Source organism: Geotrypetes seraphini, chromosome 4 (genome assembly GCF_902459505.1).
Source record: "Geotrypetes seraphini chromosome 4, aGeoSer1.1, whole genome shotgun sequence".
NCBI lineage: Eukaryota > Metazoa > Chordata > Amphibia > Gymnophiona > Dermophiidae > Geotrypetes > Geotrypetes seraphini.
The window spans coordinates 304,495,699-304,514,094 of NC_047087.1; the positions used below are offsets into that span (position 1 = coordinate 304,495,699).

General features: G+C 50.0%; 1 protein-coding gene across 2 annotated transcripts in view; it reads left to right on the top strand.

Moving 5' to 3' along the window:
* MXI1 (MAX interactor 1, dimerization protein) overlaps window positions 1–18,396 on the top strand; it is a 127,088-nt gene that overhangs the window by 52,429 nt on the left and 56,263 nt on the right. The window contains exons 1-2 of one of the 2 annotated variants that reach the window (XM_033942125.1): window positions 4,168–4,702; window positions 5,308–5,434. In XM_033942125.1, coding sequence (XP_033798016.1) covers window positions 4,630–4,702; window positions 5,308–5,434 — 200 coding nt within the window. In that variant the 5' untranslated portion in view covers window positions 4,168–4,629. Of the gene's footprint in view, window positions 1–4,167; window positions 4,703–5,307; window positions 5,435–18,396 lie in introns of those variants that run through there. The other variant, XM_033942124.1, reaches the window with a different exon arrangement.

The window sequence follows — 18,396 nt, forward strand, 5'->3', positions numbered from 1 at the left end:
TCTCCTTTGTCCACCTGGTTATTTACCCCCTCAAAGAAGTACAACAAGTTTGTGAGGCACGACCTACCCTTGCAGAACCCATGCTGGCTCGACCTTAGCTGTCCATTTTTTTCGATATGGTCACAGATGCTGTCCTTAATCAGTGCCTCCATCATCTTTCCCGGGACCGATGTGAGGCTTACCGGCCTATAGTTTCCCGGGTCGCCCCTCGAACCCTTCTTGAAGATGGGCGTGACATTAGCTATTTTCCAGTCCTCCGGGATCTCTCCAGTTTTTAGGGATAGGTTGCATATTTGCTGAAGTGTCTCTGCTATTTCATTCCTTAATTCCTTGAGCACCCTTGGGTGAATGCCGTCCGGACCTGGCGACTTGTCGCTCTTTAGCTTGTCTATCTGCCTGAGGACATCCTCCTGGCTCACCTCTAATTGGACCAGCTTGCTATCTTGATCTCCATTTTCTATTTCCTCTGGTTCCGGAATGTTGGATGTGTCCTCCCTCGTGAAGACCGACGTAAAGAAGTCATTTAACTTGTCAGCTATTTCTTTTTCCTCCCTCACTACTCCCTTTCTATCCCCATCATCCAAAGGCCCCACTTCCTCCCTCGCTGGTTGCTTTCCCTTTACGTACCTGAAGAATGATTTGAAATTTTTTGCCTCTCCCGCTAGTCTCTCTTCATATTCCCTCTTTGCTCTCCTAACCACTCGGTGGCATTCCTTCTGGCTTTCCTTGTGTTCCTTTTGGTTGGCCTGTGTTGTGTTCCTTTGGGTTTTTTTAGGGGAGTGCACATGTTTAAACCAGCAATGCAGTAATTACAGTGGCTTATGGGCATGGGTCCTCCTCTCCATGGGTCCCTAACCCACCCCCAAGATGACTTAAGCCGCCTCTGTGCAGGTCGACTAGGCTTTCCTATACCAGGCTGCCAGGTGATGATGGTCTGAAGGATGAATTTTAAAGGTGTGATTACAATTTTTATGGGGTTGGGGGGGTCGGTGATCACTGGGGTAGTGTGTGGGGGTCTGTAGTTTGTGTCTGCAGTGCTTATCTGGTGACTTTAGGTGGGTTTTTGTGACTTAGACCATGTTTTAAATGGTCTAAGTCACAACATCCAAGTTCCGTCTATGCTGTGCTGTATACCTTTCAGTTATACATGTAGTACGACTAAGTCTAAGCCTGTCCACGTCCCACCTTTGACACTCTTCCTGAAATGCTCCGTTTAGCTATAGTTGTTCAGCGGCACTGTGAAGGCCTAGGTCATTTTTAAATACGTCCAAAACCCGGTTTTATTATCGGCACTTGGATGTTTTTCTGTTTCGATTATGAGCGCCTAAGTATATACTTTTGTACACAAAATGAACTGCTTAAGTTCATTTCTAGGACTTTGATTAATTTATTTGCAGGATGTGCATAGACCTAATTGTTGGCACCAGAAAAGCAACATTAGTAATATTAATGATTCCTTAAATAAAATCACACACTCATTGCATGCAGCTAGCCACTCAAATAGAACCAGAATTAAAAACTTACAGTATGGCACTAAATAGAGAATATTTAGAATAGCTATTTGTTTTAAATGGGAGATTAAGCAAACTGCTCAGGGCTACATGGTTGGCGGCACAAGAAGGAATTTCTTTTGAGGGGAGGCAGAGACAGGTCGTCCAAGTGTCGATAATCAAACTGACTTTGTGGATGTATCCAGGGACTTTTTAGGCCTCTGAATGCTACTGTGTGCCCAGAGCTAAAAGCTGCTTATCTGGAGGAGTGGTTAGGGTGGGATGTGAGCTGACCTAGACTTAGTCATCCTACAGGGATAATCGAAGGTTTCACAAGACTTCCTGGATGAAACTTATACGTTGTGAGTTAGACAATGTAAAAGCAGGTATAAGTGCCAAAAAGAATGTAATAGCCTTACTGGGTCAGACCAATGGTCCATCAAGCCCAGTAACCCATTCTCACGGTGGCCAATCCAGGCAAGCAGTGGCTTCCTCCATGTCTTTCTCAATAACAGACTATGTCTTTCTCAATAACAGACTATGGACTTTTCCTCCAGCAAATTGTCCAAATCCTTCTTAAAACCGTCTATGTTATCCGCTCTTATCACAACCTCTGGCAAGGCATTCCAGAGCTTAACTATTCTCTGAGTGAAAAAAATATTTCCTCCTATTGGTTTTAAACACATTTCCCTGTAACTTTATCGAGTGTCCCCTAGTCTTTGTAATTTTGACAAAGTGAAAAATTGATCCATTTGTATCCATTCTACTCCACTCAGGATTTTGTAGACTTCAATCATATCTCTCCTCAGCCATCTCTTTTCCAAGCTGAAGAGCCCTAAACTTTTGCCTTATACGAGAGGAGTTCTTCTTTGAACCTTTTCTAGTGGCGCTATATCTTTCTTGAGAAAAGGAGACCAAAATTGAATGCACTACTCCAGATGAGGTCCCACCATGGAGTGATTCAGAGGCATTATAACATTCTTAGTCTTGTTAACTATTCCTTTTTAAATAATTCTTAGCATTTTGTTTGCTTTTTTGACTGCTGCCGCACATTGGGTAGAAGGTTTCATGAACAGTTTAGTGTCACCTGCAAATTTAATCACCTCACCAGCTACCGGAGTTTCTTCATCCGCTGAGCGACATGAGCAGGAGCGTGATATTGCGCTGCTGCTGCTCGGTACTGAGAGGCATCCTTACTGGCTCCGTGAATTTTCACGAGAATTCGCAGGAGCCAGTAAGGATGCCTCTCAGTACCGAGCAGCAGCGCAAAATCGCGCTCCTACTCGTGTTGCTCAGCGGATGAAGAAACTCTGGGAGCTAGTTAGCAGCAGGGCAGGAACTTGGAAAGTTCGCTGCTGCCCGCTACACCTTCACCGTGGATCGCCAGATGAGGTACCTATGAGGCTAGGGCAGAGAGGGAGGCGGGGGCAGAGTCTGGCAGCGGCCTGAAAAAAAGATTCTGGGAGAGGGTATTAACCCAAATATAAACCAGGACCCCCATTTTAATCCTGGTTTATATTCGAGTATATACGGTAATAGCAGTAGTAGTAATAAGCCTATTTTTAAATACCGTTTTCCAAGTCACACTAGTCTGTTGTCTTATTGTTTTACAATCCCACTGCCTCTGAGGAGTGGACTTGGGACCAGGTCTAGGCAAAAGGCTACATAATATCTCACACTATATAAAACAGGGCTTCCCAAATCTGTCCTAAGGACCCCATAGTTCTACAGGCCAGAGGCGTAGTAAGGGGGGCAGTCTGCCCCAGGCACTGTCTTGGTGGGGATGCTGGCACCCATTCTCCTCTTGCCCCTGCTGCTGCGGGTGTGTGTCCCGGCACGAGCAGCATCATGAACTTGCTGCCCGCATTGATGTTGGCTCTGACATCACTTCCGGGTTCCTGCGCCTAGGAAGTGACATCAGGAGAGCATGACATGACGTGGGCAGGAAGTTCATGATACTGCTCATGTCGGGAAAATTAAAGACGTACGGGGAAGGGAAGGGGCATGCATGCAGCGGGGGGGGGGGGGGGGAGTCAGGAAGGAGCAGAGGTTGGAAAAGAGGGTTGGGGAGGGACGTCACCGCTCCAGGCACACCTTGACAGTCTGGTTTTCAGGATATCCACTATGAATATGCATGAGGTAGATTTGCATGCACTGTCTCCTTATTACGCAAATCTATTTCATGGATATCCTAAAAACTTGACTAGGTTGAGAGCCACTGCTTAGCCAGTCAGGTTATAAAGATATCCACCATGACTATGCATAAAACCAATATCTAAGTCTCCAATTCATTCAAATTGTTGCAATGCATATTCATAGTGGGTATCTTAAAAACCTGTGGGCTCCACAGGACAAGTTTGGAAAGCAGGGTTGGGGCTCGAGGCCCAAGAAAGGCTCCTGTAATCTCTGAATCAGGACGATACAAGGCTCTGCCCCTTCCAAGAACGAGGGTGACAAGAGAAGGGAAAAGTTGTGAAAGTAATAACAAGAAGCGAAGTTTACCGTTTAGTTGAACGGGGGGGGGGGGGGGACAATGAATGGAAAAGAAATAAAGGCGATCGGGGTCACCTTTAAATGCAAGGAAGGAGGGAAACTACACTTCCCATGGAGCTGTGCAGTATTGGCCACACAGTTCCCTCCCTCCCCCCCCCCCCCCCCCCCCCGAGCTGCAGCTAGAGGTAAACACAAAGTGTATGTGTGAGGCGAGTTGACAGGGAGCTTGCACGGCTCTCTGCGATCACTTCTATTTTTAAGCATTATTTTTTTTAAAGAAACATTTTTTTTTTTCTCCTTCCTGAATTCTCGAACTAGAAACGTTCCACTCAACCCTCCAAGAGCTAAGCTTATTAAATAATTACTTGGGAAAGGGGAAAAAAAAAACAAAACCCTCGACGATTTGGTTTTGTTGTTGAAAATTTTTTTTAGAGCGTCGAAAACAAGGATAATTTTTACGCTTATCGGCATTACTATGATATTTTTACTTTTTGAAGTCCGATCTTGAGCAGCACTGACATATTTTATTATTCTTCTACTATTCGTTGTTTTCTTTTGCAAAAAAAAAAAAAAAAAGCATTGGCGGAGCGTTGGAAAACGTTTTTAACAACAACGATAATAAGGGGGCGGGAGCCCCCCCCAAACCATGGAAGGGGTGCGGATGATGAACATCCAGAGGTTGTTGGAAGCGGCTGAGTATTTGGAAAGGAGGGAACGAGGTAAACGATGCAAAGCTTTCGCCGGAATGATGCCTTTTTTTGCTCCCGATCGGGATTGATATGTTGTTTTTTTTGTTTAATGTTGTGTTGATTGCTGATCTCTCTCGGGAAAACGTGAACTGTTGGGGGGGACGACAGTCGGTTCAATCATTAACATTACTTTAAGTGCATTTTTGTTTTCCTTCACCTCGCGGAGGCGGTAACAAAAAAAACCCAAAATAATTTGACGTCAAGGTGTGAAGCGACTTTTTTATTTCCCTTTTTAAAAATAATTGCCTCGTTATGTCGAAAGAGTTAAGCGTTGTCTCTCTGTATAAATAAACTGCAATTAACCTTGGCAGAGAAGAGCAGGCGTCCTGTCAAGAAGTGGAGATATTATATATATAATAAATAAATAAATATATATATATTTTTTTTACCTCAGACTTGCTGGGAGAATTTCCTCCCCTCGAAACCGTTTTTCCAAATTCAAACAGCTCCTGAATAACGGGCGGAGGGGGGGGGGGGGGGGAGGAGGAGGAGGGAGAGGTGTCGCGCGACGGTATTGGGGGAGGGGGGGGGGGTGCTGTGAGGGAGCCTGAATAACGCGTCCCCTCTTTCCCCAGAATGTGAGCACGGCTACGCTTCCGCCTGCCCGTCCGCCCCCAGCCCGAGTCCGCAGCAGAGGGAGAACCAGCCGAGGATGAGGAGCAAGAAACACGGCGCTGGCAACACCGGCACCACCAGCAGCAGGTACAAGGAGGGGGGGGGAGGGCGGTACTGGTAATCACAGGATATACTGTGCTAGTAATTATATAGACGAGAGTGCTGGTAACCCTGGCACTGTCAACACCAGATGCAGGTGGCACTTGCTGGTAATTATATACAGCACTGGTAACCCTGGCACCGTCGCCATCAGATGCAGGTGGCACTTGCTGGTAATTATATACAGTGGTGGTAACCCTGGCACTGTCAACACCAGATGCAGGTGGCACTTGCTGGTAATTATATACAGCACTGGTAACCCTGGCACCGTCGCCATCAGATGCAGGTGGCACTTGCTGGTAATTATATACAGTGGTGGTAACCCTGGCACTGTCAACACCAGATGCAGGTGGCACTTGCTGGTAATTATATACAGCACTGGTAACCCTGGCACCGTCGCCATCAGATGCAGGTGGCACTTGCTGGTAATTATATACAGTGCTGGTAACCCTGGCAATGTCAACACCAGATGCATGTGGCACTTGCTGGTAATTATATACAGTGCTGGCAACTCTGGCACCGTCGCCACCAGATGCAGGTGGCTCTTGCTGGTAATTATATACAGCGCTGGTAACCCTGGCACTGTCGCCACCAGATGCAGGTGGCTCTTGCTGGCAATTATATACAGCGCTGGTAACCCTGGCATGGTCGCCACCAGATGCAGGTGGCTCTTGCTGGCAATTATATACAGCTCTGGTAACCCTGGCACCGTCGCCACCAGATGCAGGTGGCTCTTGCTGGCAATTATATACAGCGCTGGTAACCCTGGCACTGTCGCCACCAGATGCAGGTGGCTCTTGCTGGCAATTATATACAGCGCTAGTAACCCTGGCATGGTCGCCACCAGATGCAGGTGGCTCTTGCTGGCAATTATATACAGCTCTGGTAACCCTGGCACCGTCGCCACCAGATGCAGGTGGCTCTTGCTGGCAATTATATACAGCGCTGGTAATCTTGGCATGGTCGCCACCAGATGCAGGTGGCTCTTGCTGGCAATTATATACAGCACTGGTAACCCTGGCACCGTCACCACCAGATGCAGGGAGCAGGTGGCACTTGCTGGTAATTATATACAGCGCTGGTAACCCTGGCACCATCACCACCAGATGCAGGTGGCTCTTGTTGGTAATTATATACAGCGCTGGTAACCCTGGCACCGTCACCACCAGATGCAGGTGGCTCTTGCTGGTAATTATATACAGCGCTAGTAACCCTGGCACCGTCACCACCAGATGCAGGTGGCACTTGCTGGTAATTATATACAGTGGTGGTAACCCTGGCACTGTCAACACCAGATGCAGGTGGCACTTGCTGGTAATTATATACAGCACTGGTAACCCTGGCACCGTCGCCATCAGATGCAGGTGGCACTTGCTGGTAATTATATACAGTGGTGGTAACCCTGGCACTGTCAACACCAGATGCAGGTGGCACTTGCTGGTAATTATATACAGCACTGGTAACCCTGGCACCGTCGCCATCAGATGCAGGTGGCACTTGCTGGTAATTATATACAGTGCTGGTAACCCTGGCAATGTCAACACCAGATGCATGTGGCACTTGCTGGTAATTATATACAGTGCTGGCAACTCTGGCACCGTCGCCACCAGATGCAGGTGGCTCTTGCTGGTAATTATATACAGCGCTGGTAACCCTGGCACTGTCGCCACCAGATGCAGGTGGCTCTTGCTGGCAATTATATACAGCTCTGGTAACCCTGGCATGGTCGCCACCAGATGCAGGTGGCTCTTGCTGGCAATTATATACAGCGCTGGTAATCTTGGCATGGTCGCCACCAGATGCAGGTGGCTCTTGCTGGCAATTATATACAGCACTGGTAACCCTGGCACCGTCACCACCAGATGCAGGGAGCAGGTGGCACTTGCTGGTAATTATATACAGCGCTGGTAACCCTGGCACCATCACCACCAGATGCAGGTGGCTCTTGTTGGTAATTATATACAGCGCTGGTAACCCTGGCACCATCACCACCAGATGCAGGTGGCTCTTGCTGGTAATTATATACAGCGCTAGTAACCCTGGCACCGTCACCACCAGATGCAGGTGGCTCGTGCTGGTAATTTTATACAGCGCTGGTAACCCTGGCACCGTCACCACCAGATGCAGGTGGCTCTTGCTGGTAATTATATACAGCGCTGGTAACCCTGCCACCATCACCACTAGATGCAGGGAGCAGGTGGCACTTGCTGGTAATTATATACAGTGCTGGTAACCCTGGTACCATCACACCAGCTGCAGGGAGCAGGTGGCTCTTGCTGGTAATTATATACAGTGCTGGTAGCCCTGCCACCATCACCACCAGATGCAGGGAGCATGTGGCACTTGCTGGTAATTATATACAGTGCTGGTAACCCTGGTACCGTCACACCAGCTGCAGGGAGCAGGTGGCTCTTGCTGGTAATTATATACAGTGCTGGTAACCCTGCCACCATCACCACCAGATGCAGGGAGCAGGTGGCACTTGCTGGTAATTATATACAGTGCTGGTAACCCTGGTACCGTCACACCAGCTGCAGGGAGCAGGTGGCTCTTGCTGGTAATTATATACAGCGCTGGTAACCCTGGCACCATCACCACCAGATGCAGGTGGCTCTTGCTGGTAATTATATACAGTGCTGGTAACCCTGCCACCATCACCACCAGATGCAGGGAGCATGTGGCACTTGCTGGTAATTATATACAGTGCTGGTAACCCTGGTACCCGTCACACCAGCTGCAGGGAGCAGGTGGCTCTTGCTGGTAATTATATACAGTGCTGGTAACCCTGCCACCATCACCACCAGATACAGGGAGCAGGTGGCACTTGCTGGTAATTATATACAGTGCTGGTAACCCTGGTACCGTCACACCAGCTGCAGGGAGCAGGTGGCTCTTGCTGGTAATTATATACAGCGCTGGTAACCCTGGCACCATCACCACCAGATGCAGGTGACTCTTGCTGGTAATTATATACAGTGCTGGTAACCCTGGTACCGTCACACCAGCTGCAGGGAGCAGGTGGCTCTTGCTGGTAATTATATACAGCGCTGGTAACCCTGCCACCATCACCACCAGATGCAGGGAGCAGGTGGCACTTGCTGGTAATGATATACAGTGCTGGTAACCCTGGCACCGTCACCACCAGATGCAGGTGGCTCTTGCTGGTAATTATATACAGCGCTGGTAACCCTGGCACCATCACCACCAGATGCAGGGAGCAGGTGGCACTTGCTGGTAATTATATACAGCGCTGGTAACCCTGGCACCATCACACCAGCTGCAGGGAGCAGGTGGCTCTTGCTGGTAATTATATACAGTGCTGGTAACCCTGATACCACTACCACCACTAGCTGAAGGGCCTAGAGGATACTTGTAATTATATATAGCACTGATAACTCTGGCACTAACTGCAGAGACCAGGAGTACTTGTAATTATAAACAGTGCTGTATATAATTACTAGTACACATTGCTCCCTGCAGCTGGTAACCCTCTCATCACCAGCAGCAGCAGAGAGCAGAGGATACTATTAATTGTATACAGACCTGGTAACACTGGCACCATCACCAGCTACAGAAATCAGGGGATATTGGAGTAGAGTAGATGGATGATACAGGTCTTTATCTGCCTTTTTCTACTATGCTACTATAAACAGCATTGGCAACCCTGGCACCAACACCAGCTGCAGAGAGCAGGAGATACTAATACTATTTCTAATGCCATAGGTATATCATTCTACACTTCTCCCAAAGTATTCATGGTTTAGGCACTTGCGATTTCGCTTATTCGTGATAATTTGCATGCTGACTCCGCCCCCAAAATTATATCATGAGTAAAGTTCCTTTTTATTTACTATACTGATAAAAAAGTTTAGCGCTTACCAACATTCACTCTGAAAATCGCTGCTTTCTCCCACAAAATCGCTGCTTTCAGTTTTTCACCCTGAAAATTGCTGCTTCTTTAGCACTCTCCAGACCAGTAGAGGTTAATCTTTACAAATGGGTATATATCCAATCATGACCAGCAGGTGGAGACTGAAAACAAAACTGTGGGACAGTATATACTATACTCCCTTCTCTATTTCCCTCAGTCTTCTTTCAGTCTCCAGCAGGTGTTGATGTGATCTGTACCCATCTCCCTTGGTAGGGCTGTTGGAATTTGTTTAGGGGGTTTATAGTCCCTGTTTTTGGCCGGACGGAGCTTGGGCGGGCCCTGTTTGGGGGTTCGTCCGACCTCGGGGGTGTCAAACCCGGCGGGTCTCGAGCGGGGTCCCTCCCCCCACTTCCTCCACCTCCCCACATTTTTTTAGAGGAGCCTCAGCAGTAAGCCTTGCCTCGTAAATCAAGCAAGGCATATTGCTTCGAGAGCCTGTGGAGTCTGTTCTGTAAAAAAAAAAAAAATCCTGAGGTAGTGCTGGTCTGGAGGGTTGTTTCCCTTTAAGAAAACTGTATTTTACTGTATTTTTTCATTTAACCGGCACTTTTTTATAGCTAGGTCGCGTATGGAGCAATGAGCACTTCTAAAGGGAAAAAGTGCTCATTGTGCTCCAGGTGCGAGGCACTCGCGGCCGGCCTGTGCAAGCGGTGTTCAGGCCGGTGCGGTGGAGGAGCTCCGTCGGCAGCGGCTGCAGGCGCCCAGAGCTCCCCCGATGGTGCCCGCGAGTCGGCTGGGAGCAGTGGGGAAGCCCGGTCTTCCCCAACCGCCCACGGAGGGATTCCCCGAGCCGCCGACGGTCGGGTTGTTGGGGATTCCCTCTCAGCTGATGTTTTGACAGCTGATGCCGACTTGCCTGTTTTAGCGGCTGGGACTGTTCAGGTTTCTCAGCCGCTACAGGCTATGGAGGGAGCTTTTTTGGCGGGAAAGTCGCCATCTTCTCAGTCTGGCCCCTCCATTTTGTCTTCCACCTCAGGTGACCTTCCCCCTGTATTGGAAAAACAGGGGCAGGTTTCTGCTGGGTCCCCTGCTGTGGCAGGGAGTCCCTTGGGACCCTCAGGGGGTTTTTCTCCTGATTTCTTTTTTTCCTTGTGCAGAGCCTATTTTCAGGCGGCTGGGGGTCCCGGTTGCGCTCAGGGGGTTTCGGGGAGTGGGGTTTCCTCCGCGCTCCATGCGGCTTTGCCTCTCTCGTCTGTTGTGGCGTCCCCTCCTCCTCCTCCCTTGTCCAAGCATCCGCGGGTGTCGTGGGACGAGGATTTATGGTCGGAGGAGTGTGTCGGTCTGGATGAGGACCTGGACCTTTCTGAGGATTTCCAGGACCCTCTCGAGGGGACGGCCGCTGGCGGCGGGTTGTTGGATTTCCCGTCCTCCGGCGAAGAGGCGTCAGTGGTACGCCTTTTTCAGAGAGATGAGCTGCCGGACCTGATTCAACAGGTTTCTTCGGTGTTGCGTTTTGAGGATGCGCCGCCGGAGACTCCGCGTGTGGGGGACCCTCTGCTTCGGGGGATCCGTTCCGTTTCCCGCTCTTTTCCTATGCATCAGGATATTCGGGATATTATACTGGAACAATGGAAAAAGCCGGAGGCACCGTTTCGTTTGGCGCGCAGCATGGCTCGTTTGTATCCCATCCCAGAGGGGGATCGAGCTACTTTAGCATCGCCAGTCGTAGACGCGGTGGTCTCGGCGATTTCTAAGCAGCATACCGTGCCTGTTGAGGGCGGTTCTGCCTTGCGGGACTCTGAGGAGCGCAAATTGGAGAACATCCTTAAGCAAAATTTTCAGGTCTCTGCCTTTGGGGTCCAGGCGGCTATTTGTGGGGGGCTGGTCGCTCGCGCCGTGTTTCGGTGGGCTGAGCGTGTCCTGGATCGGGAGTCTGATGACTGGTCTCTGGTGGATCAGGAGGTGGCAAAGATTGAGATGGCTGCCTCGTTCCTCTCAGATGCTCTTTATGACTTGGTGCGGATCTCGGCTAAGTCTATGGCCTTTGGCGTGGCCGCGCGGCGTATTTTGTGGCTGCGTGCTTGGGCGGCGGATGCTGCGTCCAAAGCTAAGTTTACTAAATTTCCCTTTCGGGGGTCCTTTTTGTTTGGGGAGGAATTGGATAAGTTGATTCAGACTCTGACGGACTCAAAGGTGCCCCGTCTGCCTGAGGACCGTGCCCGCCCTGCGTCTCGGGGTGGCGCTGCCCGGGGGCGTTTGCGGGAGTTTCGCAAGTATCGCCCTGGGCGTGGGGCTGCTTCTTTCCCGGCTCCAGGGTTTTCCCGGGGTCGGTTCTTCCAGCGCATGCAGCCCTTTCGGGGGGCCTGTTGGGGGGCAGGGAATCCCTCCGCCGGTTCCCCCGCTTCCCGTCCTGCACAATGACTCCTTGCCGGCGCCCCCTTTGGTTCCGGTGGGGGCCCGGCTGCGCGAATTTTTCCCCAAATGGGCTGAGATCACGTCCGATCAGTGGGTCCTGGAGGTGGTGCGGGACGGTTATGCCCTGGAGTTTGCCCGCTCTCTGCCGGACCTTTTCCTCGCCTCTCCATGTCAGACTCCTTGGAAGACGCAGGCTTTTCGCCAGACCCTTCAGCGCTTGCTAGATCTCAAGGCAGTTGTTCCAGTGCCCCCTCCGGAGTGGGGCACTGGCAGGTACTCCATTTACTTTGTGGTGCCCAAGAAGGAGGGACCTTTCGGCCCATCCTGGATTTGAAAGGGGTCAACAGGGCTCTCAAGATTTCCCTCTTTCCGCATGGAAACTCTGCGGTCGGTCATTCTGGTGGTTCAGCCGGGGGAGTATCTCACTTCTCTCGATCTGACGGAGGCCTACTTGCATGTTCCCATTCGGGCCTCTCATCAGCGCTTCCTTCGCTTTGCGATCTTGGGTCGGCACTATCAGTTCTGTGTGCTTCCCTTTGTTCTGGCCACGGCTCCCCGGACGTTCACCAAGGTGATGGTGGTCGTCGCGGCAGCCTTGCGGTCGGAGGGCATTCTGGTACACCCCTACCTGGACGACTGGTTGATTCGGGCAAAGTCGTTGCAGGAGAGCTCCCGGGTTACGGCTCGGGTGGTGGAGTTTCTCCGGTCGCTGGGCTGGGTGGTCAACCTTTCCAAGAGTTGGTTGGTCCCGGCTCAGCGTCTAGAGTACCTTGGGGTTCTGTTCAACACCTCCTTGGGGAGGGTCTTCCTTCCAGAGGCCCGGGTGAGCAAATTGCAATCTCAGATTCGCCTGCTTTTGGCGTCCCGGTGTCCTCGGGCGCGAGATTTCCTCCAAGTCTTGGGGTCGATGGCGGCGTCCCTGGACGTGGTGTGGTGGGCGCAGGCCCACATGCGTCCTCTTCAGTATGCTCTGCTCCGGAGGTGGTCTCCCAGAGGCACGGTTTGGATGCTCCTGTTCCCCTGCGAGGCATGGCGCGCTGCAGTCTGCGCTGGTGGTTCCGGACCCCTCACCTGGTCCAGGGGGTGGGTCTGGATCTCCCGCAGTGGACGGTGCTCCTTACGGATGCGAGTCTTCTCGGTTGGGGGACTCAGTGTTTGGGTCACTCAGCTCAGGGCACCTGGTCCATGGAGGAGGCCTCCTGGTCGATCAACGTGTTGGGAGACCAGAGCGGTCCGTCTGGCGCTGTTAGCTTTCCACTCCCTTTTGTTGGGCAAGTCAGTCAGAGTCCTGTCGGACAATGCCACGGCGGTGGCTTATGTCAATCGTCAGGGGGGCACCAAGAGCACTCAGGTGGTGCAGGAGGCGGCTCGGCTCATGGTTTGGGCGGAGTCCCATCTTCTGGACCTCTCGGCCTCTCACATAGCCGGGGTAGAAAATGTTCAGGCGGACTTCCTCAGTCGTCACTTTCTGGATCCAGGAGAGTGGTGTCTCGGCGCCGTGGCGTTTCAGTTGATAGTGCAGGCTTGGGGGCAGCCCCTGATGGACCTGATGGCCACGAGTGGTCTGGCCGAGGGTCTGGATGCTCTGGTCCAACCGTGGCCAACGGAGGGGCTGTTGTATGTTCCCCCCTTGGCCGTTAGTGGGCAGAGTACTTCTTTGCATTGTTCACCATCCGGGTCTGGTGGTTCTGGTGGCTCCGGATTGGCCTCGACGTCCTTGGTATGTGGATCTGGTGAGGCATCTGGTGGCGGATCCTCTTCCTCTGCCTCTCTTGGACGATCTTCTGACGCAGGGTCCCATTCCCATGTTCGACCCGTCTCCCTTCTGTCTTATGGCTTGGCTCTTGAAAGGGGTCGCCTTAGTAAGAAGGGATATTCAGATAAGGTGATCTCTACACTCTTGGGGTCCCGGAGGCTTTCTATCTCTCGGGTTTATGTGCGGGTTTGGCGCCGGGCGCAGGGAGTGGTCTCTTTTCGCGCTTCCCTGCCTAACATTCTAGAGTTCTTGCAGGATGGCCTGGATAGAGGCCTGGCTTGGTTTCTCTCGGGTTCAACTTGCGGCCTGTCGGCTTTTCGAGGGTTGGTGACAGGTTAGCGTTTGTCGGCCATTCCTGATGTGATTCGCTTTTTGCGGGCGGCCAAGTTGCACAGGCCTCCCCTACGGCCCTCTGTTCCCTCTTGGGATCTCAATCTGGTTCTCTCTGTTTTGGTGCGCCCGCCTTTCGAGCCGTTGGATGGCTGTTCTTTGAAGGACCTTACTCTGAAGGCGGTCTTTTTGGTGGCCATTACTTCCGCTAGGCGTGCTTCTGAGCTACAGGCTTTCTCTTGTAGGGCTCCCTTCTTGGAGTTTTCTAGGGAGCGGGTTGTCTTGCGGCCTGTTCCTTCCTTTCTGCCAAAAGTAGTTTCTCCTTTTCATGTCAATCAATTGGTGGTCCTCCCGGTCTTGGGTGGTCGGGAGGGCTCTTCTGAGCAACGGCAGCTGCGCAAGTTGGATGTCGGTCGGGTCCTCCGCTCTTATGTGCAGCGGATCCGGGAGTTCCGGAAATCCGATCATCTCTTTGTCCTTCTGGCGGGTCCTCGTCGGGGGGGCTGGCGCTTCTAAGGCTACTATTGCGCGCTGGATCAAGGAGACGATTGCTTCCGCTTATCTTCTGAGACAGAAGCCTGTTCCGGAGTTTCTCAAGGCTCATTCCACTCGGGGTCAGGCAGCTTCTTGGGCTGAGTCGTCGCTCGTGCCTCCAGTGGATATTTGTAAGGCTGCAGTTTGGTCCTCCTTGCATTCCTTTGTTAGACATTATCGGGTTGATGTGCAGGCGCGTCGGGACGTGGTGTTCGGTGAGCGTGTTCTGGTATCGGCCCTTTGGGGGTCCCGCCCGTGAGAGGGACTGCTTTGGTACGTCCCATTTGTAAAGATTAACCTCTACTGGTCTGGAGAGTGCTAAAGAAGGAGAAATTAGGTTCTTACCTGCTAATTTACTTTCTTTTAGCTTCTCCAGACCAGTAGAGGTCCCCACCCTGTCTGTCTGTTGTTGTTGGGGCTGTTTCGCGGGCAATTTTTGTTTTTTGCTGCGGGTTCTAGTATTTTTGTAGGGCCGGGGAGAATTGAAGAACTGCAGCTGTGGCTCGGCTGGCTTAGCTGGCGAGCTGTGGGGACATTTTCCTTCGGGTATTTCTCCTCTGCATTTTCCAACAGCACTTGGGTATGTTAATTGTTACTCCTGTTTGGAGTATTGTTTTCTTTCTGTTTTCCAGTTCTTGGTTCTGCTTGGCTATTCGGCAGACTGAGGGAAATAGAAAAGGGAGTATAGTATATACTGTCCCACAGTTTTGTTTTCAGTCTCCACCTGCTGGTCATGATTGGATATTTACCCATTTGTAAAGATTAACCTCTACTGGTCTGGAGAAGCTAAAAGAAAGTAAATTAGCAGGTAAGAACCTAATTTCTCCTTCCCAGTGTGCACAGAGAAAAACGCTGCTTCCCAGCATTCATAGAGAGAAATGCTGATTCCCAGCATGCATGGAGAAAATCGCTATTACTGTACCCTGAAAATCGCTGGGGATTGCTGGGAATCGCTGCTTGCCTGCCATAAGCCCTAAAAGCTTTGGGAATCGCTGCTTGCCTGCCATAAGCCCAAAAATATCTGGGAATCTCTGTTTGCCTGCTATAAGGCTTAAAATCGCTGTGGATCGCTGGGAATCGCTGCTTATCTGCCCTAAAATAGCTGGGATATTGCCTCACCTTCAGGAACAGGTCAGTCTCCCACCATGGCTACAAAGTGCAAGAGTTAAAGTGCTACAGAAAGTGCTACCAAAAGGGAAAAAAAAGTGAAAACCTTACAAGAAAAGGTAGAATTATTGGATATGCTTCAGAGACTAAAGTCATCCTCCGCTGTTGCTCGACATTATGGCATTAATGAGTCAACCGTTAGGTATATAAAAAAGAATGAAAAACAAATCCGTAAATGATGAGGATGAAGACACTGCCTGAGTACAGTATTTAACATTTCTTTTTTTCTTTGTTGAGAAAACAGTATTTAACTTTTATTCTACCCTGAGATTATTACTGTACTGTACGTACACTACTGTATTGTGCAATAAATATTGTTATTCCCCCCAAATTGTGAATTTCAATAGTAATAATAATGGCTGTTTTCCAAATCCTTGAATACCTGTTAAAATGTTATTTGCGGTTCCAATATTAAAAACGCTAACTTTTACAAAAAAACGCAAATAACATATAAAAAGTTATTCACGGTTTTTCCATATTTGCAGCTATGTTCCGCCTGCATCCTCCGTGAATACGGAGGGAGAAGTGTAGATGGACAGGTATTCTCCCCATGCTTGTGAGCTGTGCAGAAGTAATCCATTCCAGCTTTTCAACACGTCTTCCACAAGAGAGCTCTGCTGCTTCCTTCAGTTTTTTCATGTGCATGCAAGCTGGAAGGAGTCTTTCTGATCTCCTCTGTATATTTCTTTATTTGGTATTTTTTGTGGTTTTTGGTCTCGATGCTCAGAGCTCTCCAATTCAGGGGTCAATCTCTGCCTATGTGGAGGAGAAACAGACTGAGGTCTGCAGCTGGCAGCCCAATCCCTCTGTGTACCTGTTAGACGGCCTGCAGAACTTTTGTGGAGCTCGGGGTCTAATCTCCCTAAAAACCTGGCTATTCTCAAAACTGTAACACTTCCCCCCTCTTAGGCCTCTCACCTTCCCCCTTTACACCTAACTCTTTAATCTCTCCACTGTAGTTCCTATCTCATCTTTCTTCCTGTAAACCGTGCCGAGCTCCGTATTTGTGGAGATGGTGCAGTATATAAACCCAAGGTTTAGTTTAGTTTAGTTTAATCTAGAAGCTTTGCTCGCCTACTGGGTTACAGGGTTTCAGTGCAGGCTGTCAGCTTTCCATAGAAGGCTCAGCAGGGCTCTTCAGAGTGCCAGCTGCGTTTTGTCCATAGGGGTTTGAGGATCAGTCAGACTTTGGTCCGACTGGCATCCCAAAGATTTCAGCGTTGGAGGAGCAGTCACATTTGAGGCAGTGATTTCTTATCCCAGATCCAGCTACTTTAAGAGCTGAGGTAGACTGCAACGCATCTCCAGCACAAGTCACAGTGAGTAAGGCTGTTACAGTCTATGAGTAAAATTGGGGGAGGTCTTTAAAAGCTGTTTTTAACAGGTTTCTGCCCCTTCCTTTGGCCTTAGGGATTAAAGCAACTGCAGTAGCCTTTTTGTTTTTTGTGGCACATATTTGTCATATCAAAATGCGTGGGCTCACCCTGGCCAAAGACCAGTCTTTGCCCCAGCTTAAGCTAGCATGGGTGGATTATGCTCTCTACGACATCAGAGTCATGAGCAAAATCTCAGTTTATTCAATTTCAGCCCACAGAATGTTCTGGATCAGGCAATGGGTGGGAGAGTCTATCTCCAAAGCTATTCTCAGCAGATTCCCTTTCAAGGGACAGATGTTCAGAAAGGGTCTGGATGATTTGATGGTCAGTATGGCAGACCACCAGCCCAAATCTCTGTCAGACAGCAGCCTGTGAATCTCTAGAGCAGTAGTTCCCAATCCTATCCTGAGGGACCACCAGCCAATCAGGTTTTCAGGATAGGCGTAGTGAATATGCATGAGAGAGATTTTCATATAATGGAGATGACATGCATGCAAATCTGTGCCATGCATATTCTTTAGGTCTACCCTGAAAACCTGACTGTCTGCTGGTCCCCAAGGATAGGGATGGGAATCGCTGCTTTAGAGGTCCTGGGCAGTCTAATTTTCATAATTCTAGGTGCTTTTGACAGTAGTCAGGAGGAGCCTTATCTTGGAGATCCTATCAGGGATGAAGACAGAGATTCACAGGACCTAGGTGAAGCCAAGCCTCTGGTCCTCATCCCTCTTCAACTTCCAGGAAGGTACAGTGATGCCAGGAGGATAGGAGGAAGGCTCTCGGCCTATGCAGAGATCTGGGAGCAGATCTCATCAGACTGCTGGGTGCTGGATATCATTTGGGGAGGGTAAAAGCTCAATTTCACCCATCCTCTAACAGATTGGTATGTAGACTCGTGGATGGGGTGCCCAGAAAAGTCATGTAGAGTCTTAGCAACAGTACAGAGACTTGTAGAAAGTCAGGCCAAAGAACCAGTGCCACTAGAAGAATTGGGCTTCGACAGATACTCTTATTTTTTCTATATAATATAAGACGATCTGAGTATAAATGGAGGTAACCTTTTCCCCCCCCAAAAAAAAAGAGGAAAAAAGATTAACTTGAATATAAGCTGGGGGGTGGTGGTTAATATTCATCTGCCCTGCCAGGATCTTCACCCAGCTCCCTTCACTTCCTGCCCTGCCAGGCTTTCCACGTTGTCACCCCTCCTCTGCACCCTATCCCCCCTCTCTCCCAATGTCCTGCAAGCCTCCACCGGGCCTGCCGTATGACAGCAGTGGCTCTGGAGGAATTTCTAGCTTGCCTAGATTGATGGAAGCCTGCCTCCACATTCTCATAGTTCCTGAACACAGGAGATTCCAGAGATTCCTTGTGCTGGAGAGACATTATCAGTTCTTGATGCTCCCCTTTGGGTTGGCAACAGTGCCCCACATGTTCACAATAGTGATGGTAGTGGTAGCAGCGCATGTCCGCATGACAAAATTGCAAATGCATCCATATATGAATG